Source organism: Falco peregrinus, chromosome 2 (genome assembly GCF_023634155.1).
Source record: "Falco peregrinus isolate bFalPer1 chromosome 2, bFalPer1.pri, whole genome shotgun sequence".
NCBI classification, from domain to species: domain Eukaryota; kingdom Metazoa; phylum Chordata; class Aves; order Falconiformes; family Falconidae; genus Falco; species Falco peregrinus.
In genome coordinates, this window is record NC_073722.1 from 17,264,299 (window position 1) to 17,291,775 (window position 27,477).

At 39.4% G+C, this 27,477-nt stretch overlaps 4 protein-coding genes across 15 annotated transcripts in view; 2 read left to right on the top strand and 2 right to left on the bottom strand.

The window, feature by feature from the left end:
- LOC101910397 (glycerol-3-phosphate acyltransferase 3) overlaps positions 1–2,627 on the bottom strand; it is a 33,816-nt gene extending 31,189 nt beyond the window's left edge. For both annotated transcript variants that reach the window (XM_055795339.1, XM_055795338.1), the window contains exon 1: positions 2,206–2,627. The gene's annotated coding sequence lies outside the window, so the exon portion shown is untranslated. The remainder of the gene's footprint in view (positions 1–2,205) is intronic.
- Positions 401–7,629, top strand: ABRAXAS1 (abraxas 1, BRCA1 A complex subunit). 3 transcript variants are annotated; one of them, XM_055795337.1, is made up of 9 exons: positions 403–572; positions 1,216–1,302; positions 2,635–2,671; positions 4,297–4,363; positions 5,029–5,222; positions 5,863–5,982; positions 6,301–6,385; positions 6,857–6,965; positions 7,097–7,629. In XM_055795337.1, the coding sequence occupies exons 5-9, from the start codon at positions 5,074–5,076 to the stop codon at positions 7,516–7,518; spliced, it is 885 nt and encodes a 294-aa protein (XP_055651312.1). In that variant the 5' UTR covers positions 403–572; positions 1,216–1,302; positions 2,635–2,671; positions 4,297–4,363; positions 5,029–5,073; the 3' UTR covers positions 7,519–7,629. The 3 variants fall into 3 exon arrangements, with proteins under 3 accessions (XP_055651311.1, XP_055651312.1, XP_055651310.1); XM_055795335.1 differs by having other exon boundaries at positions 405–572; positions 1,212–1,302; XM_055795336.1 differs by lacking the exon at positions 5,863–5,982 and having other exon boundaries at positions 401–572; positions 1,212–1,302.
- A 584-nt stretch (positions 7,630–8,213) lies between these two features.
- MRPS18C (mitochondrial ribosomal protein S18C) lies at positions 8,214–10,493 on the bottom strand. The gene is made up of 6 exons (XM_013296137.3): positions 10,401–10,493; positions 10,213–10,274; positions 9,288–9,371; positions 8,801–8,858; positions 8,414–8,473; positions 8,214–8,333 (listed from the first exon to the last, which is right to left on the bottom strand). Exons 1-6 carry the CDS (start codon positions 10,450–10,452, stop codon positions 8,257–8,259), a joined length of 393 nt encoding a protein of 130 aa, XP_013151591.2. The 5' UTR covers positions 10,453–10,493; the 3' UTR covers positions 8,214–8,256.
- A 111-nt stretch (positions 10,494–10,604) lies between these two features.
- HELQ (helicase, POLQ like) lies at positions 10,605–26,885 on the top strand. 9 transcript variants are annotated; one of them, XM_013296127.3, is made up of 18 exons: positions 10,605–10,963; positions 11,345–12,077; positions 12,407–12,585; positions 13,122–13,322; positions 14,381–14,453; positions 14,871–14,968; positions 15,548–15,646; positions 16,351–16,496; positions 17,373–17,612; positions 18,471–18,612; positions 18,909–19,013; positions 19,543–19,762; positions 20,465–20,622; positions 21,477–21,575; positions 21,817–21,990; positions 22,590–22,703; positions 24,880–25,014; positions 26,691–26,885. In XM_013296127.3, the coding sequence occupies exons 1-18, from the start codon at positions 10,811–10,813 to the stop codon at positions 26,772–26,774; spliced, it is 3,153 nt and encodes a 1,050-aa protein (XP_013151581.1). In that variant the 5' UTR covers positions 10,605–10,810; the 3' UTR covers positions 26,775–26,885. The 9 variants fall into 9 exon arrangements, with proteins under 9 accessions (XP_013151581.1, XP_013151583.1, XP_013151582.1 ...); XM_013296130.3 differs by having other exon boundaries at positions 10,821–10,979; XM_027781214.2 differs by having other exon boundaries at positions 10,821–10,979; positions 11,350–12,077.
- Positions 26,886–27,477: the final 592 nt, after the last annotated feature.

Genomic DNA, 27,477 nt, shown 5'->3' on the forward strand with positions numbered 1-27,477 from the left:
CGCAGGCAGGGACTGGCTGCTATCGCTGGGGCCAGACAAGCCACCTCGCCCTCAGGAACAGCCCCCGCTGCCTCGCCTGCCACCCATCCCTCCAGAAGCCACCCATGAGACTCAGGGGACCCGAGCCGCCTTCTTGAATCGCAGCATTCTGTCACCTTGAAGGGTAAAACCGAAATAGGTATTCAGAGTTCAGAATTACGCTGAGACCAGCCAAAGGGCTGGTTTTGCAGCGAGCATCGCCGGGCTGGAGGCGGGAAGAGGCTGTGAGAGGCCTGAGGCGGGCGCGGGGGCGAGGGCGAGGGCAGGCGGGTGAGGAGAGCCCCTGGCTCGGGCCCGGGCCGGGCCGCCGCCAGAGCCCCGCACGCCGCCGCCGCCGCCCCCCCCGCCGCTCCCGGGGATCGGATGTGCCCGCCCGGGCCCTGCCCTGCCACGGGCGGCCGCTGGGGGCTCCCGCCGCCGCGGCGCGGCCCGCCATTGTCGGGGGCATGGAGGGCGAGAGCACGTCTGCTCTGCTCTCGGGCTTCGTCTTCGGCGCCCTCGCCTTCCAGCACCTCAGCACCGACTCGGACACGGTGGGTGCGGCGGGCCCCGCCGCCGGAGGGGCGGGAGAGGCACGGCGGGCGGGGGGAGCGGAGGGAGGGTCGGCTGCTGGTGCGGGGGCAGCCCGCCGCCGGGCCTCCCACGGCCCCGCCGTGAGGAAGGGTTGCCGCCCGCCGCAGGCCCGCCCCGACCCGGCCGTTGAGGAGGGCCCGGGGCCGTGCCGGGGCAGGGTTGGCAGCGCCCATCCCTCGCCGCTGTAGCGGCGGCTGCTGCCCGTGCTGGTAATGGCAGGAGAGCCGAGGGGGGTCTCTCGAAACGCTGAGATGCGGGCCTGGTGCGGCGGCCTGGGTGCCGGGGCTGCCGGGAAGGCTGCCCGGGCCTGCGGGCCTCGGGGGCGGGCACCGGCTGTGCCGCCGCAGGCTGCTCACCTGTGAATGAAAACACCAGGAATGGAACAGCCGAGTACACATTCCAACCTTTTTTTTCCCCTTAAATACAGGCAGGTACTGAAAAATGAGTGAGAACCTATTCTGTTAAAAACAACCAACCCACGTTCATTTTGACAGCATTTTCCCCCTCCTGAATACATTTACACTGGTAACAGAGAGAAAGTCCTGTTCAATGCTACTGGTAATGCAAATGTGTTTTTTTTTTTGTCTCCCTCTATAAAGGAAGGTTTTCTCCTTGGAGATGTGAAAGGTGAAGCCAAGAACAGCATTACTGACTCACAGCTGGATGATGTTGAAGTTGTTTATACCATTGGTTAGTCTGTCTGCATTTTTTAATACCAATCTTAGTTTCAGGCAGTACATGACTGCTTACAGTTTTGATGAGGGCAGTCAGCACCTTACAGCAAGATCAAAGCTGCTAGATCCTGGGATCCATGTTGACATAAAACAAACATGGAAAAGTTATTTTATAACAATTGATTAAAAAAATTACAATTTTACTGTAGAAAGTACAATAATTTAACAGAAACAGTAGCTCTTAGTTCCTTGAATAGCTCCTCTTTGCCAAACATCTTGTCACAATAAAGTTAACTTAGAGTTTAGAATCCTTATTTGTCTTGGCCATGTTATAAACTCTCCTGGGTTTCAGTTGCCCTGGAAAAATTTGGCTTATTTCAGTGAAGCGAACTGTAATGTGTTAGCATCCATTACCTGCGTATAAAATACTGTGTGTGAAGGCTGCAAACTTTATATATTTCATTGAACAGGTGCCAAATGTGTTTTTCTTTATAGTCTTCACAAGATTCGATTGCATGGGCATTTTCTACTAGCTCTTAACAAAAACATATGTATATGTGCCCACATATTCAACTCCATTTATTTAAAATGCAGTTACACAAAAAGAGAACAAGGTTATACAGTATGGGCCTTCTTTCCAATCTTCCTGAAAATATGGTAGGGAGAACCTGCATGCCTTTTTCTAGTTCTGCTCTAGGATACAATTAAGGTGAACGCTTTCCTCCACTGAGTGCCACAGATGAACTAAAAATGTGGGGAGTTTTTTGTGGTGGCATTGATCAAGTCACCCAATCACCACTTTCTTGTAGGCAGAGTTAGTTCCTCCAAAGCTTGGGGTTTTTTTTAGTTTACTTGTGAAAATGAAAGTAATGGAGACTTTAGGTAAAAAAAGGATTTAGATTGCCATTCGATCACCTACCATTTTTTTTCTGGTAGTCAGTCTTCCAGTTATCATTTGCCCTATGGGTTTCTGTTCTCCAGCTTCATCCTCCTAACAGCATTCATGCCTTGCTGCAGAGCAACTCAAGTGAAATCTTTCATGTTACATACTGCGGTTCTAAACAGAAGGAAGTGAAAAATACGTGCCCAAATTGATTTTTCACTTGACAAAACATTAAAAATACAGTTTATGTAAGTGGTTCATTCCCTTTACTTTTGAAAAATGTATTAGAATCCTTTTAAAAAATACTTCCTTTCTTAAGCATATTTAATTAGATGTTAATGCATTTGATCTTAAGAAATTATATAGAATTCTTTCTTGGTGCTTCTATCAGATTAATTCTGATCATAGCGTGTAGCATACATCTTGAACTGATGAACCCAGAGTAATATTACCGTCTCTTTCCAGATATACAGAAGCACATTCCATGCTACCAGTTGTTCAGGTAAGACTCTTAATCTTAAGTAAAGGGATACGAAAAAGTTAAAATTCACCCTAACTTGAACCCTTTAGGACCTAAACTTGTATTACATTACTGAGAAAACAACCCAGCTGTAACTACAGTACCCACGTCAACCTCTTGGAATTAAGATGCAAAATGCCTTATGTTATTTCCATGTTGGTTCTGCATGTCTTTTTTTGGTGTTTGTCTATACATATAGAATAGAGGTATAGCATGTTGCACCTTCTGGTGAGTTATACCATACGAACTACAGAATATTGTCAACCTTCTGAAAAAAAACCATTGCTTTTCTAAAAGCATACATTCCAACCCCACTCCCTCAAATAAAAAAAAAAAAGAGAGAGAGAAAGGTAGCATCAGCCATAGACTTGTAAATGGGTCAAGAAAAAGAAACACTTGTTAGCCCCACAGCAGCAGTAGTTTCAAGGACTAATATAGTTACCTCATAGATGGGAACACAGCTGTGCAGGTTTACAACCCTGTAAGGGGAGAATCAGCACGATTTCCTTCTCAAATCCTCCTGAAAACTAATGAACCCAGATATTACTATAAAGGAATTTTGTATCAAATTGACCACATCTTACCATTTCATAGCTGAGAGAACATAGATGCTACCTTTAACTTCTGTCCCAGTAGCACTTGATGCCAGAACAGCATCTGGGCTGTACGAGACCCCCTGCATAGCTATTTGAGTAATGACATTAACTGCACTGCCCTAGCAGAGAAGCTGTGTCAGCATATCTTTATGCTTACCAGGGGGGGAAAAAAGCTATTAAAGTGAGATGATTGCTACACTGCTAGGGAGTACTTATTTCTAACGTAGCATTTTAGGTTTTAACAACAAGAAGTGCTGGGTCCTGGGCTTGGGTCACAACAACCCCACGCAATGCTACAGGCTTGGGGCAGAGTGGTTGGAAAGCTGCTTGGTGGAAAGGGCCTGGGGGTGCTGGTTGACAGCCAGCTGGGCATGAGCCAGCAGTGTGCCCAGGTGGCCAGGAAGGCCAGCAGCATCCCGGCTTGTGTCAGCAACAGCGTGGCCAGCGGGACCAGGGCAGTGACCGTCCCCCTGCACTGGGCACTGGTGAGGCCGCCCCTGGAATCCTGTGTTCAGGTTTGGGCCCCTCGCTGCAGAAGGGACACTGAGGGGCTGGAGCGTGTCCAGAGGCGGGCAGCGGGGCTGGGGAAGGGTCTAGAGAACAAGTCTTACAAAGAGTGGTTGAGGGAACTGGAGTTGTTTAGCTTGGAGAAAAGGGAGGCTTAGGAAAGACCTTATCATTCTACAACTGCCTGAAGGGAGGTTTTAGACAGGTGGGTGTCAAGGGCAAGAGGAAACGGCCTCAAGTTACACCAGGAGAGGTTTAGATTGGATATTGTGAAAAAATTCCTCACTGCAAGGGCGGTCAGGCATTGGAACAGGCTGTCCAGGGAGGTGGTGGAATCACTGTCCCTGGAGGCGTTTAAAAAACATGTAGATGTGGTGCTTAGGGGCATGGTTTTGTGATGGACTTGGCAGTCCTGGGTTAATGGTTGAACCTGATGATTTTAAAGGTCTTTTTCCACCCTAAATGATCATATTTTGTCTTCTAATTGCCCTAATTTTCTTCTAGCTTTTATAATTCTGCAGGAGAACTGAATGAAGTTGCCTTGAAGAAAATACTATCAGGCTGTAAGAAGGTATTTTATTTTAAAACCTAAATCTTACCAAGGAGCTCACTCAAATTTTGAGGGCTGTTTTGGATACCTCTTGTACCAAGCTTTTTTTTTCTTTTTTAAAACTTGTATGTAGTCCCTCACTGCTGGTCAAGGCACCTGCATCATGTTTTCCCCCTGAAAGATGAGTTTAGGTTATTTTTTACTAGGGTTTGCTTACGTATATGTCACAACTTCATTTCTTTCTTATTAATTTCTCAAGTGAACAGTTCAAATATCCCAAAGGAATTCTACCAATTTCTACCTTGAGATCAGTTGAGGTCAGCTTATTCAAGCAGTTAAGCACCACTTGACCAAAAAAATGCATCTTCTCCAAAGAACAAAGTTTCACAAAGGGAAAGTAGAAGCTGGAAAGAGACCAACAGCAAAATAGCACAACAAAGTTTTCAGCTTGAGAACAAACTCAGAAAACAGGCCAGTTCAACATGTGGTTTTGAAAGAAAGAAGCTGTCACACTGGAATTAGGCTTTGATGTTCTAAGGGTTTCAGGTTAACTACCTGCTTGAATATGTATTTATCACCAAAGAATTCAGATTTGTGACTTTGTACTGAATCATCTTAATTTGCTTCAATGTGACACCAGGGACAACATGATTCAACAGTAATAATAAATTTTCTTTTGCCTGCAGAGTGTAATAGGATGGTACAAATTCAGACGTAACACAGACCAGACCATGACATTCCGGGAAAGACTTCTTCATAAGAATTTACAGTCACACCTGTCAAATCAGGGTCTTGTATTCCTTTTATTAACCTCTAGCGTGATGACAGAAAGCTTCTCTACTTACAGACTGGAACATGCTTTACATCGGCCACAAGAAGGGTAATTTGTTTTTTCTATAGTTTTAATAAAGCAGGGGCATAGCATTTGGAACAGGTGGGGGTTTTTTCTTTGTTGGAACTGAATTAGTTAAGACTGTTTTATTTTATCCTTGAAACTTACACATTAAGTAAGATTACTCCTTATATTGCTACAGCCCAGCTGAAACCTTACCCTGGAGTTCTGTTCAGGGATTTGCCTTTATAACTGTCTGTAGTGCCAGTGTCAACATGCAGACACTATTAGTTCATCTGTGCACATAGACCATTCTTGGTAAGTTTGGGTTTGTGTATAGGACTTCAACTACACATGGTGTTCACCTTCACCTATCATTGAAATATTTAAATTGGTGGTAACCTCCAGTTATCTTCAGAGACATGCTGCCCATAAGCTAGGCTTGACAAGCAAGTATTGCATTATTGCATGACTTGTACTCAGAAATGGGGGAAAAAAACCCAGCTCAAGCCTCTTGTTGCTCTTGCAGTTTTCCTTTAGCCATAAGTAGTCATCTGTGTGTGATACAATACATCCAAGCAAGAACTATACTGTCAACTTTCATCTGGCTTAATGGTCAAGAACCTTTAACTATCAGAGAGGCCTCTGTGTGTTAAAAAGTCATGTTTTCATACTCCTGCTTTTTAAGTCTTTTCCAGAAAGTTCCTCTGGTGGTTACCAACTTGGGTATGGCAGAACAGCAAGGTTACAGAACAGTGTCTGGTTCCTGTGTATCTTCCGGGTTTGTCAGAGCAGTAAGACAACACAGGTACAATATATGCCACATTTACTGTTAGCTGTAGCCTTCAGTTAAGTATAGTTATCTTTAAAAAGTTTTTTTTAAATGCTTTTGCAAATGCTACAGCCGTACCCTGCTCGCTTGTTGACCAGTTTCCTCCAATTATTTACCTTTCCAAGCTACTTGGAAATTAATCCAGGCCCATACTTAGCCACCAGGGCAGCTGTTTGTCTCAACACAGGCACCTAGTGTTGAAGCTCAAAATGCTTCTTTATTCATTATAGCTCCTACTAAGCAAGCACTGGGATCATTAACTTGCAATTATACAATCATATTCTTGGTCCACAGGTCACAGTTCTTTTATGAAGATGGATCCTTAGAAGAGGTTCATAAGATAAATGAGATGTATGCCACCTTGCAGGAGGAACTGAAGGTAAGTCGGGCATGCCTGCCGATACAGTTACAATTACAGATTTCAGCAGTACTACAGAAGAAAGTCAAGCAAAAGGTACACCATGTTGCACCACATGAGAAACAAAGCTGTGTCTTGGAAAAGCATATTGAAAGATCAGTGAGTTCAACTTACTATTAGTAGCCATATACTAAGTTCACAAAGTTGAAGCCTTGAGTTTCCATTTGATCAGAAGTACACTAATAAATCCTCAAGTCCACTAATAATTTCTCACAAGAAGATTATTTTGAAGGAGTACTATCTGTAGTTTGTTAGATCTTCTTTGCTTAGTTTGGAACAAATAAAATGTCTTGCACCTCATTCAGCACAAGGTTCAACACAACACTACTTTGTATCCAGCTTGAAGTCATGAGTACCTTTAGGGATTTTGCAACAAGGTTAAAGTCACTTCCTTGAATACTGTTAATTCCATCAAATGCCTTTTCCTTGCAGAAAATATGCTCTACAGTAGAAGTCAGTGAACGATCTGTAGAGAAACTCTTAGCAGAGGTGAGCCAATTAAAAGAAGAAATAAAGCGGAAAAAGCAACAGAGTTGTTCAGGTAAGTGAAATAAATGTAATGCAAATCTTAGTGAGACTTCCAAAGTTGTTTCAACTTGCAGCAGCCAAAACAATTGTGTTAGAAGTGTGCAGAAGGGACTGCAATTCTCGTGCTTTTTTTTTTTTTTTCAGAAGACAGAGATGACCCAGGAGAGCCAAAGGAGAATGTTCTCCTTTGTCAGGCACTGCAAACATTTTTCCCTAATTCTGGATTTCAGACATGTATTGTTTCCTTCAAAGGCCAACAGATATCCAAGAACTGCTGTAACATAGACCATAATATTAATGTCATAGACAAACTGACTCTTATGGTAAAGGAAAGAGACTTCACTGAAGCTGAAACAAGACACCTAGCCAAGCGTAAGGTCAGAGGGACCATAACAGGATCAAAGTCATTCAAGAAATCCAGATCACTGCACCTTCACCAAAAATTACTTCAAGACCAAGAGGACAGTGACCAGGAAAGGAAGTTTATGCTGATGAGCACTGAAACAGATGAGGACATCTTTGAAAAGGGAGACACAAATGAAATCTCACTCTCTCCTACTTTTTGATCTGTTAATGATTTGTCCAGATGACTTTGCACCAAAAGCTACTGCCAGCATATTCAAGTGACATATCATTTTATAGCAGGGATGAAAATAACAGTGCGTTTTTGCAAAACATACAGGTGGTTTGTTGTTTTTTTTATTCCAGTGCACAAATCCTGTCTGGCATAGAGACAAATTGGATGACATTCCCTCATTTTGCCTTCCAGAGTTAGATCTGTGTATTCTCTCTCAGGGTTTGAAGATTGCACTAGCAGCATGTTAGCAGTCATAACTAATTGTCACATACTGCCTCAGAGAAATACAAACCGAAGCTGCTGTTGAAGGAGCAGTACTACCCTCAGCAGAAGCTGAGGCAGGGAGCATCAAATGAATACAGGTAACATGCTTAACAGAATTATCCATCTACATGAAGTGCTACAATTTAAATACTTCAATTTATCCTTACATGTCCAGCACTTGTTTATTTTCCCCTCCCCCTTCCAATCCAGCAAGGGAAAATACAGCCACCTCAACTTTAGCAAGACTTGTAAGCAAAGTGGTCCATACAGCTCCCAATTTCTGTTGCTGCTTTCATCTTTCATACTTCCTTCAGACAATGAATTTCAGAGACCTGACACTTCATAAAAAAGCAGCTGACACCCACCCTTCAGTCAGTGATGCATTATGTTAGCCAACCACATTTCCAGTAAACAAGTATATAAACAAGAAAAGTAGATTTATTGTTTATTTCTTTACAGTGTGTTACTCTGAATACTTGATATTACATATCTTGGGGTCTGTGAGAAATGATGGGCTCTTGTACATAACTGGCATAAATCCTGTAGAAAGATAAAATGGAGGTTTTCTTAATAGAAAAGTAGGCTTGACTTGGAAAACTCAAAAGCCTTATCATACTTACCAAACACATGAGCTCTTTTAATGGCTTTTGTAATTTCCTTCTGCTTCTTGTTGCACAAACCTAAAGAGATGAATCATTTTTAGTCTCTTAAATCAACAATAACCAAATCATTAAAGGGTGAAAGGCATGTTACTGACAGCTCCTTCTAGCTTTGTGTGTCTTCCTACACTAACACACGTGCTTATACTGTTAAATACAAAATACGTATAATTAAGGTATATTTTCATTCCTTTATGCATACTACTAAGAATAATGCTATTACAAAATGTATAGAGTTAATAGTAGTTATTTGGAAAAATAGCTGATATACAGTTACTTTATGAGTCTAAGAAGAACATCTAATAAGAACATTAACCAGTAAATTATTTAATTTAATACTTCACATACCTGTTATATGCCTGCCGTAAATGCAGCCAGTGTGCGGAGAAACAAACTGGGAAAGAAGCTATGTAAAATTCAGAAATCCAAAGTGAGTTTAAGAACTTTTTTCAGAGAGCATTAGTTTATTTTACTACTTGCATTTTATTTTTTGGGGTTTTATTTGTTTTTACAAAACTCAGTTCTACCTAGAGACAAGAAGTATGGCTTGGAGCTAGACAGTATTTTATGTGCCACATCATTTAAGCTATATCACAGTGGAATTGGAATCAAAGACTCTTTGGTAAATAACAAAGTCGTAACACCTGCATATAGGATTAGTAGATGAACAGCTTATCACAGCTACATTATTTGACTTTTATCTGCACACATTCTTACTCTTAAGTTTTAAACCCCTACACAGATAATTTTTTTTATTTTTGTGGACTTCCTACACGCATATTTAAATATAGTGAACTAGTTACCTTCATCTAAGGACAGGTATTTTCAAACTCACCTGCACATTCTTATAGTCCACATTTATTCCACATAAGACACATCTTTTTGGAGGTTCTTTATAGGGGTTCTCCATTTGTATGGGCTGAAATTAGAGAATTAATATAATCTGTAAGCTTCACAAGAATATAAGGAACATACATTATTTTTATCCTTTGGGCAAAACATGCCTTGGAACCAAAAGCAGTATTTAGTGCGTTACTGAAGTTTTTCCAATACCTTTATCTCCATTTCTCTACACAGCGTTCAGTACCTAGCAATCTAAATGGTGTCTCACTGCTACACAGCCTTTTAAATCTCAGTAATAATGACAACGTAACAAGTCAATTAAAGCAATCAGTAGGATAGTGCTTACACCCTCTACTTGGAAGGCAGTATCTACAGAAGCTGGTAGTAAGGTAGTTCTGTCTAAGAAGCCACAAGGCTTTCCTCAAAATAAAATCAAAGCAAATGGCCCGAGGGAGCTCCTGCCCACACACACACTTTAACAGGGAGGTTCCCAAAGGCCTCCCAAGCCTCACAGCACACCACCCAGCACCAAATCCTTGCAAGACATGAGCAAAAGGAGAAACTGTTTTTGCAGACATAGCTGGAATTTGGGCAAAAAAATGTTTTTTAAAGTTTTCACTGGTACCAGACAATATGTTCTTATGACATAACAACTATACCTACTGCATTCTCTCAGGTTTTCCCAGCTATATACAGGAAATCAGTTAGTACTGCCAAAGGTTTTTTACTCCAAGTTTGAGTTACTGAGAGTTGCTTTAAGTGACCGCAGGTAGATACAGGGCTACAGAGCTCCAGCACCCGGTGACAGACAGACACAGACACACCCCCCAGCACCCGGTGATATGCCCCCACCCTCCCCCTCAGTACTCGGTGATAAGCCACCCCCCAGCACCCGCGGGGTACTGCTGGGGCCTCACCTGGTCGGACGGGTCGAGCGGCCGCTCATGCTGGAGCCGCCGCGGCTGCTCCCACAGTGCCGCTACAAGGTAAGAACGATAGGGTTAGCGATAGCACGGCGGGAGAAGCGGCCGCGCACACACCCCCACCCCGAGGGGCACGGCCCCTCATCTGACAGGGGAGGGACGAGGAAGCAGAAGGAACACACCCGGCATCAGCCGGCGCCAGGGACTCCACGTCCCCACCGCCCGCGCCGCCATGACACCCTCCACAGTGCCCCGCCTCGGCCGCCCCACTTCCGCCTGCGCGGACTCGCGGTGCACGAGAGCGATGGCTGGCCAATGGGGCCCGGCCTGCCCTACTTGAGGCAGGCGATTGGCCACCGCCTGCCGCTCTACCGGGGTAGCGCGCGGCCGGAAGCGATGCTGCGGCGGCTGGCTGCGGGGAGCGCGGCGGTGCGGGGTGTCCGCTCTCCTCATGGCGGCCCTGCCTTCCCCTGGGGGCTCGGCTGGTGCTCGCCGTGCCCTGCCGCGACTGTGACCGTCTCTGCGCCGCTTACTCGCAGCCCCAGCCTCGGGGTGGAGGCTGATAGCCCTGCAGTGGCACGAGGCGGTGGTGATGGCCGAGCCCGGTCCCGCAGTACGGAGGAAGAGCTGCCCCGGCTCTGTGCGCAAGCGGCGCCAGGCCCTGGTGCCGTGTAGTACTGTCTGCTCGCCGGTGGCTTGCAAGAAGCTGAGCTCCGGTGGTGAGGGGCCCGCGGCAGAGGCCACGGTACGGGGATGGCAGGGTACGGGCATTCTGACGCTAGGCGCTGTGGCGGGGTGGCTGAGCCCAGGCCGAGCCTGTGGGACACTGACCGGGGAGGGCCTTGCTTTGTGTGAGAGGGGATGCGTTTTGGCCTTCACTAAAATACATCACTACTGAGTAGGTATGCAGGCATCATGTCTGCTTGTAGATTGCTGTTCCATTGAATTAAAGTATGCATTGCTTTAGAGTTAAGCTGCATTTTCCTCACAAGCAGTGTCAGAAAAACACTTAACTGTCTTGTTAAGTTGGAGAAGGGTTAAATTGCATCTGATGTGTGTGGTGTACAAGTTATGCTTGCCCTCTTTGGTGTTACTTTGGGGTATTAATACTTGTGTTTTTTTGCAGTGTAGTAATGATAGTGAAGAAGACATGTTTGGCGACTATGACAGCTTTTATGGAAATGATTCTTTGCTAGCTCAAATTGATGATACAGAGCACGAACACCTACAAGATAAAAATAAGGATATTAAAGCAGACGGAGAACTCATACTTGGCAAACTTCAGTCAGGAATTTACCAGGAAAAGGATAATTTTTCTACTTCAGAAAATATGGTTATCCTTAAAGCTGACAAAGAGGATGCTTTTGAAATGAACAGAAATGACCTGTTAGACAGCAATCAAGAACCAACTGAATCTATTTCGGATGACTTGCCATCATCACAACTTTTGTATTTTGCAAAACTGAATGAACTTTCTTCTGGTTCTAGAACATCTCCACTCTCAGAGAGAAAGCGTAAATGTAAGAAGTCTTCAGACAAAATCAGGAGTCCATTGTCTTTTTATCCTGATGATGAACACAGGAACAGACCTACTGACTTGTCCTCACACTCTAACTGTGCTTTATTTAAAACTGACAGTCTCAAAGATAATCTGAAAAGTGCTATGACTGGAAATGCCAAAGCTCAGACTCTGCAGGTCTCTAAGACCAAGCAGCTTAAAGAAGCTGTTTTATCTGAAGAGATTTGTGTTGCTAGGAAAACTATTGAATCATCTTCTGTTGATATAGGCCCTTTTTATGGATTACCTAGCAAAGTTAAAGATCTATTCAGACAGTTTCGAGGGATTGAAACACTTTATGGTAATGTAACTAATGTTTTGTTGGAAAAAAATTGCTAGTGAATTATTGCCTATTTTACCTATTACACTGTAAAAATACTTAAGGTAATATTTATTGTAAACATGTTAAGAAAGTTGTTTTATTAAGTGGTTATTCTTGGTTTTTAGGTGGATGGGAAAGGTTGATATGGCTTAAAGAGTACTTTGTAAGGCTCAATCACCAAAAGCTTTTAGCAGTTTATTGAAGAAAAATAGACGCTAGTCTTAAAGTATTCTATATCAAACACAAATATTTTGATACTGGTTAACATGGCCCTGGAGGCTGCTAATAATTCTTTTTTAATTTTGCAGAATGGCAGCATGATTGCTTAATGTTAGAATCTCTGCAGCAAAGAAAGAATCTAATATACTCATTACCAACCAGTGGTGGAAAAACACTTGTAGCAGAAATAATAATTCTACAAGAATTACTCTGCAGGCGGAAAGATGTTCTCATGATCCTGCCATATGTTGCCATTGTCCAAGAAAAGGTCTGGATACAGTGTTTCTGATACTGCTTATCTTTTGTGATATACCTTGTTATTTGTCTGGTTATAATACTAATTCTTGCAAACTCAATGATGTTCATAGATAGATGGTGGTGAGTGACTTCTCCTAGATGCTGCTCTGAGGGTCAGTAATATTGCAATAAAAGACTTAAATTGAGGTGAAGATGCTGCATTATAAAGTGTGTTGGATTTTTGAAATAATAGCTTTTTGCAATGTTACATATAGTTCTGCAGTCTTAGAGCTGTACTCCCCAACTTGCTAAAGAAATGGTCTTGAAATAAAAACTTAACAATTTTTTGATATAAAGGAAAAGTTAATTTTAGAGAACAGATATAACCCAAGCTTGATAATTTTTGTAAGCACTTCAGCTTTACAATTGGAAAAGGTAATCGTAGCTCGTGTGTTTTCAGGATTTCAGCCAGTTCATTGTGATTTGTGTTGGTTGAGTTCTTGAGGCAGGTCTGAAATCTGAAAGGAGTGCGAGTTTGTTCTCTAATTGATCTTTGGGTTTTTACAGGTTAGGGGGTTATCAAGTTTTGGGATAGAATTGGGTTTCCTGGTTGAAGAATATGCAGGAAGTAAAGGAAGATTTCCACCCATCAAGAGGAGAATAAAAAGGTCTCTTTATATTGCTACTATAGAAAAAGGACATGGTCTAGTGAATTCCTTAATTGAAACAGAGAGAATTGATGACCTCGGTCTGGTTGTAGTAGATGAGGTATGCTACAAGATTTATTCATATTTGCTAATAACTGCATATTGTAAATATAAAAAAATTGCATATTATAAAGAGCAGTTTTTTGATTACTTGGGGTTTTTGTGTACTTATCAAATTATTACTAAAGTTTTTTCTGTATTGATACATAATTTCGTAATACTTAAATCATTTTTCTTTAACTGAAGCATTTGCTGCTATATCAGGACAATAGATTCTATTTTGAGAGATCTACTGTGTTAGTGGTTGGTGTTGCATTACTTAGTAACTGCTTGTCAATTAGACATCTTTAATGGATTAGAAAAAAAAAGAATTAATTTTAATCATACTGAATGTATTTATGAATCCCAGAACTGAACTCCTAAATGTGAAGCCTTAATACTTTGCCTCTGGTGTTAATAATCACTAAATGGAACATCAAAAAAAACCCAAACCAAAACCAAGTTACATTTAACTGTGACAATTGCCCTTTAGTCTCCTTTTTAGTAGTGTGGCTGAGTTGTGCTTCTAAGGGTTGTTTGTGGGGTTGAATCACAATGTGTTACATCTAACAGAAATGTTTAATTTATGGAATGATTCAGGCTGACTGCCTTACTTTAGCCTAATAGCTTCTAAACACAAGGCAGCTTAAGAACTAACTTCTATTTTTTCTGAAAGTAGCTGGCTGCTACAAAGTTTTTGATGTTAACTTGCCCTGTAAGTGTTGCTTAACACTGTTTACAATCAAAATCACTTTATACTGGTTGCTACAAAGATCTCCGCACTGTTTACTGTCAGGAGTTAACTGTTTATATCAGTTACGGTCTAGTTAAATGGAAGGTAGATCTTGTTATCTATGTTTGCTTTTGGGTCTGTTTTTCTGTGGCTCTCAAGTGTTATTTCAGTGAGGCTGTACCTCTGGAAGAGCTTAGCAGTCAAAATTTACCAGAGGGGTGTCATGAAGAAGCTCAAAAACCACATTCCTGTAATATTTGTTTAGGACTACATAATTTGATTTGTTTTGTAGAAGTATTCTAAATTTAGTAATATTCTTGCATTTTCTTTTTCCTTTCTTTGCACAGTTGCATATGCTGGGTGAGGGAAGCCGTGGAGCAATGCTGGAAATTACTCTTGCAAAAATTCTTTACAGTAGTAGTAAGTCATGGCTACACTTAATGTTATTAAAATATTTTTGTGACAGCATCTCTAGGGAGAAGCCCTACTTTAGCTTTCTGGATTTGTGGTGTTCTGGCTGCTTTTGAAAAGCATGGTATGACTCCATGCAGTAACAGTGTTTACTTGTTTAAGTCTTAATCAGTTGACCCTGTAATGATGGGCTGGATGGTTTTGAAGCTTTTTTGATACTACTTCTCCAATTAAATGCTTCCATAGAGAAGGATTCCTTTTTTTATGTTTACATCTCGGGTAATATTTCTTAGCTATATCCCCCTTCAAACCTGGTACTTTGGTATTTAAAAAGATTAATGATGGAGGCTTATAAATTAGATACTGAGCAGAAGTGTTAAAAATTGTGAACATGGCAATAAATTCATGTCAGTTTCTGTTTTACAGAAAACACGCAGATCATTGGCATGAGTGCAACTTTAAATAATGTTGGAGACCTGCAGAAGTTCCTGCAAGCGGAGTACTATACTAATAATTTTAGACCGGTCTGTATGCAAAAATACCATCAATTAGTAAAGAAGATATTTGGCTTTAAAACTATAGCAAATCTGTTCAGGATTGTATTGCAGCTTTTGTGTGTAATTTCATGCTGTAATGTAATATGATGCCTGCTACTGTTGGCAATTGTACCAGTACAATAAATAGCACTATGCACAAATGCAGGTACCTTTATATTGTTGTGTTAAGCCATTTGTGTCATTTTATCTAAATCAATTTCTAAATTACAGCTACTGTGATAAATCGTTGCAGTTCATTTGATATAACTAGAATCTGTACTACTGGTACTTGAATGATGTCATGACAATGGTTTATGGATAGTCCATGGGATATAATATTTGTCATTCTTTGTTAAAATTAGACATTTTCTCAAGTCAGATAATTAAAACAAATTCACTTAAAAAAAAATCTTACTGGAGTAGAGTCTGTGCTTGTCTACATGGAAGTATGTATATGAAATGCGATGCTTAAAAAAAACCATGAGCTGTACATCAGTAATAGCTTAATCTTTAGAGAAGGTTTGGTAATTCAACTAAAGTTTTTGTTTATGGCTTATGTCTTCCTAGGTAGAATTAAAGGAATACGTAAAGATAGGAGGCACAGTTTATGCAACTGACAGCAAAACAGAAAGTGGCTTTACTTTTTCGCGTTTCCTTAATTTCAAGGTAAGACTGAAGTGCTTATAACTAATTCAAAGAAACTATGAAATGTATTATTTTTTACACTGATTTGTTTACAGAACTTTTACTGAAGAAATTACTTAAACATGGTCATTCATTTGTAATACTTACGAGACAGAAAATAGTAGGCTTTGGGGAGGGAAAAGGCCTTTAAAATAATGAGCACTCAACTTTATTTTTCACTACTTTACAGCTCATTAAAAGGTTTCTTCAGTATTTTGACATGTGAAGAGCAATGAGTTTGAGTGTTCCAGATAAACAATGCTTTATGGTTTGGGATAAATTTCCTCAATAGTTGATCACTCTTAGATGATACCAAAAGACGACATCTCTTTTTGATTTTTGTCAGTTTATTACTGCCTTGTAAGGATTCATTTCAACCTTTAAAAATAACAGTGTGTGTTATGGTAGGCTGGCAGTAGCACAAGTAACATCACTATGGTGTTGCTGTAAAGAAATTGTAGTATTAAGAGGAAGAAGCAAAGCATTCAATTCTTGCATCCGTTTATCCCTCAGTTAAAGATGTCTTAAACTTTCAAGTGAGGATTAGGAGAAAAACTTCTTCTACAACTTCTTACAATTGTCACATTAAAGCAAGTGGGAGTGTTCTAGTGAAGGTTGGGAACAGGTATTGAATACTTGGTTTCTGAATTAATTTCTGTGTTTAAATGTTTGTCAATCTGTGATAGTATTCTAGTAATCTGCAGAAAGCAGATCCTGATCACATCGTTGCACTGGTTACTGAAGTTATTCCTAAATATTCCTGCCTGATCTTTTGTCCCACTAAAAAGAACTGTGAGAATGTGGCTTCAATGGTGTGCAAGTACCTCAAGAAGTAAGTGTGTCGTGACTTTTTAATTGTATATGGAATAATTGGTCAGAAGTTAGGAATTGTCTTCACTAGTTTACAAGTGATTTTCCTTGGTTATCAGATGTAAGTACTTTTAATATGGGAGCATGTGGAGTTCCTGACTGCATAAAGGATGGCAAACTGCTCAAGGCTCATTAAACAAATGTTTTAGAAAAAAAAATATTTTTTTTAAACAAACTATTTGAAAAAAATGGTTATTTGAGGACTAATAATGAAGAAAAAAGGAAAAGCTTACTAAATTAAGCTAACCTTGTGTCCCTTTGGCACTGGTCTCTGCAAGCTTAGGAGACAAACATTCTTCTCTATAGCCTGGTATTTGATCATGTGTTACTAGTTGATTATCTCTGTTCCATACCTACTTTGTGAATGTAAGTTTTACAATGTAAACCAGGCTTTGTTAATTAAAGGAAGTAAGACTTAAGTTTGGTTTCATTTAAATGTGGTTTGATCAACTCATAATGGTCTAGCAAGTTACATTTTGTGTAGGAAGAAATTAAACAAAACTCCTCCCTTGCTATCAAAATTGAAACCATTTTTGATGTATCTATAATCTTCACTATAAGCTGATACTGTCCCTATTTCTGTTCTTCAGTGTGCTCAATACCCACACTCAGTCAGTATTTGGTCCTTTCTGTACCCGCGCTTACAAACAAGAAGAGTTCTGTTGCAACTTAATCAGTCTCCTGTGTATTGCTGTTTTAAAGTTACTAGAAATAACTGTTTCTCTAACCTACATTAGAGGAATGGATAATGAACAGAAATAGACAGTAAGCATGTCTTGATATTTTTTTAAAATAATTAATGATTGATCAAAGTCTGAAGAAACACTTTTCCTCCTAGAGAATTTAGAGCTCACAGGGAGAAAGAGAAACAAGATCTCATCAAACACCTCAAGAACATTGGAAATGGAAGTATCTGTTCTGTTCTGAAGCAAACGATCCCTTACGGCATTGCCTATCACCATAGCGGCCTTACAAATGATGAAAGGAAAAGTGTAGAGGAAGCATATTCTGCGGGTGTCCTGTGTCTACTTGCTTGCACAGCTACTTTAGCTGCTGGAGTCAACCTGCCAGCTAGAAGGTTAGTAACTGGAACATATTTCATTGTTACATTGATGTTTGCTTTGTGAAAAAAAATTGCTTTGACAACTTGGAAACGTCGGTGCTGTTTAAAGTATGTTTCTGCTTTTACTAGCAAGTTGGAAGTGTAAGGGGTTTTGTGTTCAACTCTGGACAAGAGCGCAACATTGTTACATAGGAAATATCAATCTGTAGCAAGTCCCTTAGAATGCATAACTGAAGAATACTTACTTAAATGGATTAAGGAAACGCTTCAGTATTTTAGTAATGTTATCCAGAAAAACAAGGAATTCATGGTGGTTTCTTTACATGTGGTCCTAAGAACAATGTTTAAATTGTAAAATAAATCGTTTCTAAGGAAATGATTTTGAATGTGTTTTAACACAAAAATGTGTTATCTTTTCTTATACAAGTGCTGATGATACATGGCTTCTGTACTGTGTATGGCCAACAATTGTTTGCCAAGAATCCAGTTTTGTGTGCGTGTATGTTGGAATAATGTGTCTGAGGGGAGAAAAAAATTCATACAGACAAGTGTTGTCTTTCTAGCATATAGCTGATATATGGTCAGTGTTGCTTAGTAGAGTTTATATCTCAGTAATTTTCTCTCTTAAACTCAAGCCTTTGAATAGATGTAAAGACGAGTTCCAAAGGTTCTGCTAAACATAATAAACATGGCTTATCATTCAATAAGCCTTAAATTGTAAATTGTGTTGATTTACACAGCTGTTCAAACAGGTGCATTTGATTTTTATTAGTTGCTGAGCAAGGAGCATATATAAAGAATGCATTTGTAAAATTTTATTGCTACTTTAATAATTCTAATGTGCAGCATAAGTTACTGAAGATTTCTTTACAGGGTTATTCTCAGAGCTCCTTATGTTGCTAATGACTTCCTGAAGAAGAACCAATATAAACAAATGATTGGCAGAGCTGGTCGAGCTGGTATTGACAGTGCTGGAGAAAGTATTCTCATAGTGCAAGAAAAAGACAAACACTTGGTAATTTTTACAAAGCTGTTGGTAATTTAAATTGTTGGATTAATCTACTGGTACAAACGGGAAGAGCTGCCTGTCTTAATTTTTGTTCACTTAACATTGCAAATATTTGACTTATAAATGTAGTTTATAGGTATTACTATATGTGGGTTTTTTCATATGTGAACTGTGAACTTCAGATGTCTGCACTTACTTCCTTTATAAAGCTGAGCCATGCATATCACTATCTTAAAAATATTTTTTTTAAAACTAATGAATAAGTATTTTCCCTGAACTAGTATGTTTCTTGCTCTTTATAGGCTCAGCGTTTAGTTAACAGTCCTTTGGAGAACTGTTACAGCAATCTTCTGCTGGAGTTGACCAAGGGAATGCACAGCCTGTTGTTGTCTTTGGTTGGACTGAAGGTATTGGTTGACTCTTCTCTGTGAGTAACTTAAGTGCTTGGGAATGGAAGGAAAAGCTTCTCTATTGATTCTATAGAAAAAAACCCAGACTTCTAAAACAGATGGCCTTACAAGTTCAGAACAGCTTCTGATCAAATAAGGACAAGGATTTGATTAGTCTTTTAATTTAACTCCGTTACCAAGTAATCATGTAACATGACGATTTCCTTATGTGTAAAAGCCAAAATTATATCTACCTTATGGTTCATTACAGTACTAATAATGTTTCCATTTCTGATACTAGATTCAAAATACCAACAGAAACAGTGGAAACAAATTAACACGCAGTAGCTAGAATAGTGGAATAGATGGAGACCAGTCTCATTAGATCCATCATAGACTGTCTATTGTTCTGTTGTCATCTATTTCTGTAGAAACACATGAACAGGATATCAAACTGCTGCTCCATTCAGTAAATTTTTTCATATAGCTTATGAAATATGTGAAATGACCACTTTAAAGATGCTAATTGCTTACAAAACTGATGCAGATAGCAGTTACCCGTGAGGAAGTCAACACTTTTATGTGCAGTACCTTGCTGGGTGTTCAGCAGCATCTGCTATCTAAAGAGAAGAGCCTCTCAGAGGTAATTAAAGATGGACTAGAACACCTAATAGAAAAAGGACTCCTGGAAGGAAGAATGTCTGGGAAGAACCGCAATTCCAAATATACGTTAACAATCACACCGTTGGGTAGAGCTACATATAAAGGTAAGACTTCTTTTTTTTTATTCTTGTTATAACCTATTTCAACAAAACCTTTCATCTCAGCCTTATCTCAATTTGATATGCTTTCCCATCTTGTCTGAAACTACAATGAAAAATAAGTTGTAGAGAGACAGTTTTGATTTACTAAATTACGTTCATCCCCATTTTCGGTCTAGCACAAGTAGTGCACGACTGAACATGATAGGAATGAAGTGTCATAACAGTGGTCGCAATGGAAGTAAAACCAGAACTGTACCCCTAAAAGATGGAAAGATTTGTGTTGGGGATTTCTTGACCTAGAGGGAAGCTTGAGAGAAGGAAGTATATGACATGTAGACCAATTGCAATAGGGAGTATATCAGAAAGTTCTGATATACGCAAAAAGATAAGGGGTGTGGGATGCAGTTGGAATAGGATGAATCTCTGAAAGATTCCTTCAGTCTACGAGATTGTTCCAGGATTTCATTAAAGCCAAGGCAATTCACAAACATTACAAAACCACACACAGAACAGACTGCCGTTCCTCAGCTCCATTTAACTGCTCGTGTTAGAGTAATTATTCAAGTTACATTTATTTTTCTTCAGTTCATACAGTATAACTAGCTTTGATGGAAGATAAAGGAAATATTGATTCTATGTTAAAGTCTGTTGCACTTAACTCTGTATGCCTGTTTAAAATTGCAATACGTTGTGTGCTTATTATAGGATCTATAGACTTGGCATACTGCAATCTTCTTTATAGAGAATTGAAGAAAGGTTTGGAAGGGCTGGTTCTTGAGAGCAGTCTTCATCTTCTGTATCTGACAACTCCATATGATCTGACTTTTAGCTGTAACCCGGACTGGATGATATATTTGAGACAGGTGAGAATTTACTAGCAAACATGCATTGGGGCATGTAGTAATTCTGCTTATTAGATTTTAAGTAAGTTTGTACACATAGGAAGTTTAGACAGTAGGTAACAGCTTGATGAAAGTTAAGATATGCTACTTTATTTTAGTACCAGGGCAGAAGTGTTTTCCTGAACTGCATAAAAATCTAGAGTTCTCTTTCGCATTTATAGTGTTTGACCCTGTTTGGGGGAAACAGTGATGTGAAACACTTCTCTTGAGTTGCCAGCACTCCAAATCCTGACTCTAACCTTGGTGCTAGTGTTGCTGTCATCAGAGTCTGGTTAATCTCAGACAAGACTTTCCTATAAACTAGTTATATGTAACCACATAGTCTTGCAAGAAAGCCACTGTTAAATTAATCAATAGACATATTTAGCTTCGGATGCTTGCTGATTTAATCTGTAGTTTAGGAAGCAAAATCCACTAGAGGATATTAAGTCTTAATGTGTTTTATATCTAATGATTAACACCAGCCATGACTGCAACTATTACACTGTGACCAATACCTTCCTACAGATTACTATGCTTTTGTCAGACTTAGCAGCACAGTCCATGCTCTGTGCAACTACTCTTTTCTATGAAGTGTTGTAAAGTACAGGTAGTGCTAAAATCTGTATTTTCTTAAAATGTGGCATTTGGAGATGGACAGTTACAGATAAACAAGTAGGCAAAGAAGCTGCAGATCTGACTGTCTAGTAACTAGCCTAGTGACAAAGTACTGCATAGAGATATTGAAAAACACTGTTTCATTTTGAGTAACAGATCTGTGTTTTCTATAATATTAAAATAAATATCTGAAAGTTCTTTATAAATTTTTACTTTAGTTCAGCCAGCTCAGTGCAGCAGAGCAAAAAGTAGCAGATATTTTGGGAGTACCTGAAAGTTTTATTACAAAAAAGGCTTCTGGTCAAGCCGTCAAAAAGGTAGGCTGGAGATTTCTCATACCTAAGATGACAGTTCAGTCATTTCAATTGATTATTTACAAATTCGAGATTATTACTGTTCTACTTACTAAAGTTCTTTTAACCTCATTGATTGGTTTTCTTTAATGTTGTTTAATGTCTTTAGGTATAATAGACATGTTTTAGAGATCTGAAGGACTGTAGTGCTAGCAGTATCTTGAATGTGATATTGACTTTGAATTTTAATTTGCTTTATTCCTAGAATGTAGACAGTACTGTGGCAAACAGGCTTTATCTGTCATTTGTCCTTTATACCCTACTGAAAGAGACAAATATATGGAGTGTTTCAGAGAAATTTAATATGTCCCGAGGATACGTGCAAAATCTCCTTAATTCTGCTGCCTCATTCGCCTCCTGTGTTCTACACTTCTGTGAGGTAGTGTGTTAAATGAATTCCAGTAAAATCATTGGGATTGGTTTTGCAAAATCTGGACGTTTTTTTGCTTTGATTATAACAAAACACAGGTGGTGTTTTGCATAGAAAAGGTGAAATACTTCTTTTTCACCTTTCAAAATTATTTTTCCTGTTCAGAAAAGCATACTTGTACAGTGATACTCGCTATAGCTAAAGTAACCTGTATGCTGTGAGACTGTGAAAATATACAAATACAGAGCATTTAATCAGTGTCAGTGCGACTGGTGAAATAATTGCCAATTTTACCTTTCTGTTGGAAATCAGGCTATCTGGTTGTGCAGTGTCATCTTGGGAAAAGAGCTGACTTGGCTTGGGTTTGGGGGTTTTTTTCTGTATTGAAATAATGCATTGCTTATCCTTAGAACTGCCCCACCTTTGGGATGTTCAGCTGAAGAGTGCTGAATACAACTCTGCAACCAGCTGAAAGGATAACTAGAAACAATAGTGCTTCCCCTGTCTAAAAGACAAATATATGCTTGTTGCCATAGCAGAACTCTTATCAGCCATACCCTTCAAATACAGAGCGTAGGATCTGATTCTAGTCATCTTTGTCTCTGCAGGAATTGGAAGAATTCTGGGTTTATAAAGCCTTGCTGACAGAACTTACCAAGCAGCTGACATACTGTGTTAAGACGGAACTGATCCCTTTGATGGAGGTAGCAGGGGTTCTAGAGGTTAGTAAACCTGGCTTTGTGAGATATTTTAATGTAAACTTTAATGCTAAATGTTACTGCTTTCAAGTATATCTGGAAGACCAAGCTAGTCTTTTATTGAGAATTTGGCGTAGTGCAAATTTTCTTGAAAAGAGTCCTGCAGAGTAGGGAAAAAAGTAGTATGTTGAGGAGTTGTGAGCCGGAGCCAATAGTGTTTCTCTTCTGACTCCTACCACAGCAACAGTGAAAATGCTGTATTTGGACAATAAGTTAGCTATATACTCAGTGGGAAAACAGAGCCCAGGTTTCTTTTGTGGTAAGGATCCTTCAGTTCATGGTAGTAAAGAGGAATAAGGATTTAAATATTTTAAGTTAGAAGATCCTCACAGAAGTATGTGAAGTCCTATTGGGAACTTAAGCTTTTACAATCACTTGCAGTGCTGCCTGTATTTAAAATAAGAAACTTAACCAGTCTCTGAACTGAAGACTCTTATTAAAGCAGAAAATCTTTTGGGGCTTCGGTGCAAGGTTATAAGTAATCACTGGACCTCTTGGCAAATTATCTAACTTGCCTGTCCACCCTGTTGTTAGAATCGGTTTGTCAGCAAACCACTGTATTTTTAGTGGCGGTACGGTTTTATTCTTAGAAGCCGAACAATGATGAAGACTTAAAGCCTAATCAGATTTTCTGAATTGGATGCAAAAGCTAAGTAGTCTTTTTTTCCCATGGCTTACTCTGTATGGGAGTGTTTCTGTGTAAGGACAAAACCAGCCTGGACAGCATGAATCTGCTGAAGTTGCGTTTTAAAGGTGACTCTTCAAAATTGTTGCTATAACCAGGGTACTTTTGCACTGGAGTTAAAACTATACCAACAGCTGACACTTGTAGCAAGTAGAATTTGATCTTGAACAGACATGATTTGCTTATATTTGTGTGGATGAAGTAACATCAATCTTTAGGTTATTGTAGTGAAAGAGAAAATTATTTCTTGCACATTTACTTGTACAGTTTTCAAAGAGCAGTTTAAAACCTTTTCATGAGACTTCGATCATTATTGGAGGAAGGATCTGTGTCACTGGTCATACTGTGCAATTAACAGCCAAATAGAGCACAGAAAATCTTTGTTGGATAAAAATAACCACAGTTAGTGGTTATTTTTGGTGAAACTAATGACACCTAGTTCACATCAATGAACATGTGTAATCCTCTGTTACCATGGAGGAAGATAATATATTGTAAGCTGTTACCTGTTGGATGCTAAAAAAACGCACATATGCCATCAAACAAATGTCTTTCTATTCCTTGTCACCTCTTTTAAGAGGTGTGGGGGGGTGGAAGCCCAAAAGATAATTGATCAGATGTTTGGAGGTGTAACACTTATTCATCAAACAGGTTTTATTTCATAACGCAGGATACTAAAGCCTTGGGTATACTAAATTACTCCGCTACTGTGTAGAAATGCATTTTAGTTTAAATTTTGTAAAGCTCTAGCAGTATTTGTTTTGCAAAGGAAATGTTTGCCCCGAGACCCTCTGTTGAGAAAATACTACTTGGCTATTTTACATAGCAACGGGATCAAACCAAGCTCAGAAAGCAAGTAATGCACACACCCCTTGCACTGGTGATAATCAAATTCCAGAAAATCTCTCCTGTGATGTATACCTGTCCTGTATATGTGAGCTCACAGCCATGACTTCACACAAAACGAGAGAAAGTTACCGTGGTATTAAAGGAAAAATCATTTATAAGCTTGAAACAGGAAAGTATAGCCTTTTTTGGAATCTTGTTAAAGCTTTGTTCTGTGAAAATTCTGTGGGGAAAAAAATGGATAAAATCAGCACCCCTTCTGCTTAGACACCTCCAAAGAATGCAAGACAGTCATTCCTGTCAGTGATACTGAATGCAGAAAACATGTAAGAAATGAGGATGTCAGAGTTGGTATCACCTAGGCTTAAAGAAGATAATGACAAATGGGTTCCTAAGAGCTAAGTAAGACTGTACGGGCCAGTAAATCTTAGCGCTAAAGCTGTATTTCTGGGGACATAGATTTTCAGTGATTATTTCTGTTCTTAGAAAGATAAATCAGAGAATTGGATTGATATGCAAAGATAAAAATTGAGTCTGGTGCAGTGATTGGCACTTAATGGTAATTCTTCTTGCCTGTTCTAATAATTTAACACAATTTTGGACTTGCAGGCACGGGCAAAACAGCTTTATAATGCAGGGTACAAAACTCTAGCACACTTGGCTAACGCAAATCCAGAAACTCTGGTCAGGATGATTGAGCACTTGTCAAGACGTCAAGCCAGACAAATTGTTTCATCTGCAAAGGTAAGTAGAAACAAAGTTATGAAAACTTGCTTCAGAACTTCAATATGTCAAAAGTGGACATTTGAATGACATTGAAAGTGAAGGGATGCACTGTAGTAGTAAAAGCATTAGTGGATATTTGTGATCCAAATACTAAAATGCATTAATAATATGTTGAAATATTTTCTTGGCAATATAATTTATCAAAGATGGTTAAGAGTAATGAATTGAGCAATTGCTGACAATCTTCCTGCTCCTAAATGATAAGCAAACTTAAACTTTCTTGAAACAGTTTCCTATAGATTGGATAGTGGAAAGTTGTGCTCTTTTCCAGAAGGGCAGTGAAGGGCAAAAATGTTTAACAGCTTGTCTGATGAAATGCAGGTATTAAATGACTACCTTAGTCTCTGTGCTGAGTCATCATCACTGAAAATGCTGGATTCTGCCTCAGGATTTACCTTACAGAGGTGCTAGTGGTAGTTGTGATAAAAGAACAGGATTTTCAGGTTTGTACAGATGGAAGCCAACAAGGTGTAGGGTTAACCTCACCTATTTAGGTTGCTATTGCCATGCCCTGGTATTTGCTCTCTAATTGTTTGCCATTTTGATTATGCATTATGAGAAGGGCCTTCACTTAGTATCTGTCTCTAAGGCACACTTAATGCCTTAGACACATGTAAATAATCCAAGGGAAAGAATCTGTAGCAAACATTAGATTGTGCCTAAACAAAAAATACACTTATCAAGTGGTAGTACTTTCTCTCCTCCATTAATCATCCGCTGTTGGGCTGGCATTGGCTTCATGTTTGATTCTGCTAAAATAGCAAGTTTTTGGTAAAGTGAGGGAATGCCTAGAATAAACAAATGAGTGGTTGGTGTGAAAATGATACAGTCAGTAACAAAGTCTTAGTTTTTTTATTCTCATGGAATAAAAGTACTACCTTTGGGGTTTATGCAATTAACATTAAATGGCCATGACCTTTTTTGTTGTAGGCTCCTTACTGCTATTTTGCTGCTGTGTGAGCTGAAAGGGAGACGTGCAGATTCTTTACCTACATGAGTACCAAATCCAGCAATCTGCCTTACTCATGCTCAGATATTAAACTGATGGAGTTTTCTAACTTGGAAGTTAAGAGTCCTTGCATGTGTTATGCTACACATGTTGCTGGGGGACTGTTACACTCCAACTGCCAGCCACAAACAGTTCAGGGCAGTAGATTAAACAATTGCTAATGTCCTATATGTCTGATGGTCCTATATGTCTGAGGTCCTATATGTCTGATGTAAAATGCTGTAGTAATTTCATATAAAGCAAGAAGTCGGCATCTTGGCAAGTGCAACTTACAAATGCTTATTCCAATATGGAAAATAAATGTTTAAGTTTAAAAATGTTCTTGTTAACAGTTCTAGACAAAACTGTTTGTTCTGTTAAATTTTGTTTATGTGATGATAGAACTGAGAAAATCATGTGTACTGCATGAATCTTTGTGTGTTTTTCATATGGATGTACACTAAGCAGTAACAATGTTGATTGTAGTACTTGTGAAAATGTTTGTCCTGTGAGGCAAAGGTGGTGTGGCCCTGTGAGCAGCAGCAGGAGGGTATTTTTACAGACTTCGAAAGAAACACTGGTCTTTTAACCTGGCTATAGCTAATACTTGTGTTTGTTTTCTGATATTTTTTTCCCCCTTGTATAGATGCTGCTGAGTGAAAAAGCTGAGGCTTTACAAGAAGAAGTTGAAGAACTCTTAAAGGTGCCTACAGATATCCCAGGGACTTAGTGACCAGCTGTCATGAAGAAAAATCATGAATTCAAAAATCAGGATATTTTTAAATTACTTTGTAAAGTGCTGTAATTACAAAAGACATTAAAATATTTATTATATACCTCAGTTTTGTGCAAGTTCTGAGTTAAGAATGTTTCTTGGACAGTTGACTTCGTTTGAAGGTTTCGATTATGAACCTCTTGAGCAAATAGGCTAGAATCAAAAGGTGTGATCTTATTTCATTCCTGTGTTTAGACATAGCCCTAGGAGTGCTTTGGGGACTGAACTAACTGCCTGGTGTGTACTTCTGCCTAGAGCTTAGGTTCATAGCTGACTTAATGCCTTTACATTGGATATTCCCTGTAGGACACATGCTTGAGTGAAGTACTCCAAAATTTCTCCTTGCAGGAATCTCTGTACTCTAGGTGTGGCTAATGGAAGGAGTGAAATAACAATTGCATTACATAAAGAAGTTGTCCCAGAGCTGTGTAAGAAACTCTAAATTATGCCTAGTTTAAGCCTTGTTAAAAGAATACAAGAATATCAAATTTGTATTCAGCCTCTGGCAATACCCCAGGGAAAGAATTCTTTCAGGATGTTTATGTAAGTCTTCCAAACAGAAAGTTTACATTTTTTGAATGCTATTAAATTTCTTGCTTAAATGTTAAGGTGCAAGAAAGATGAAGGCTTGAAGAACAGATTTTTGAGAAGCCCTGTC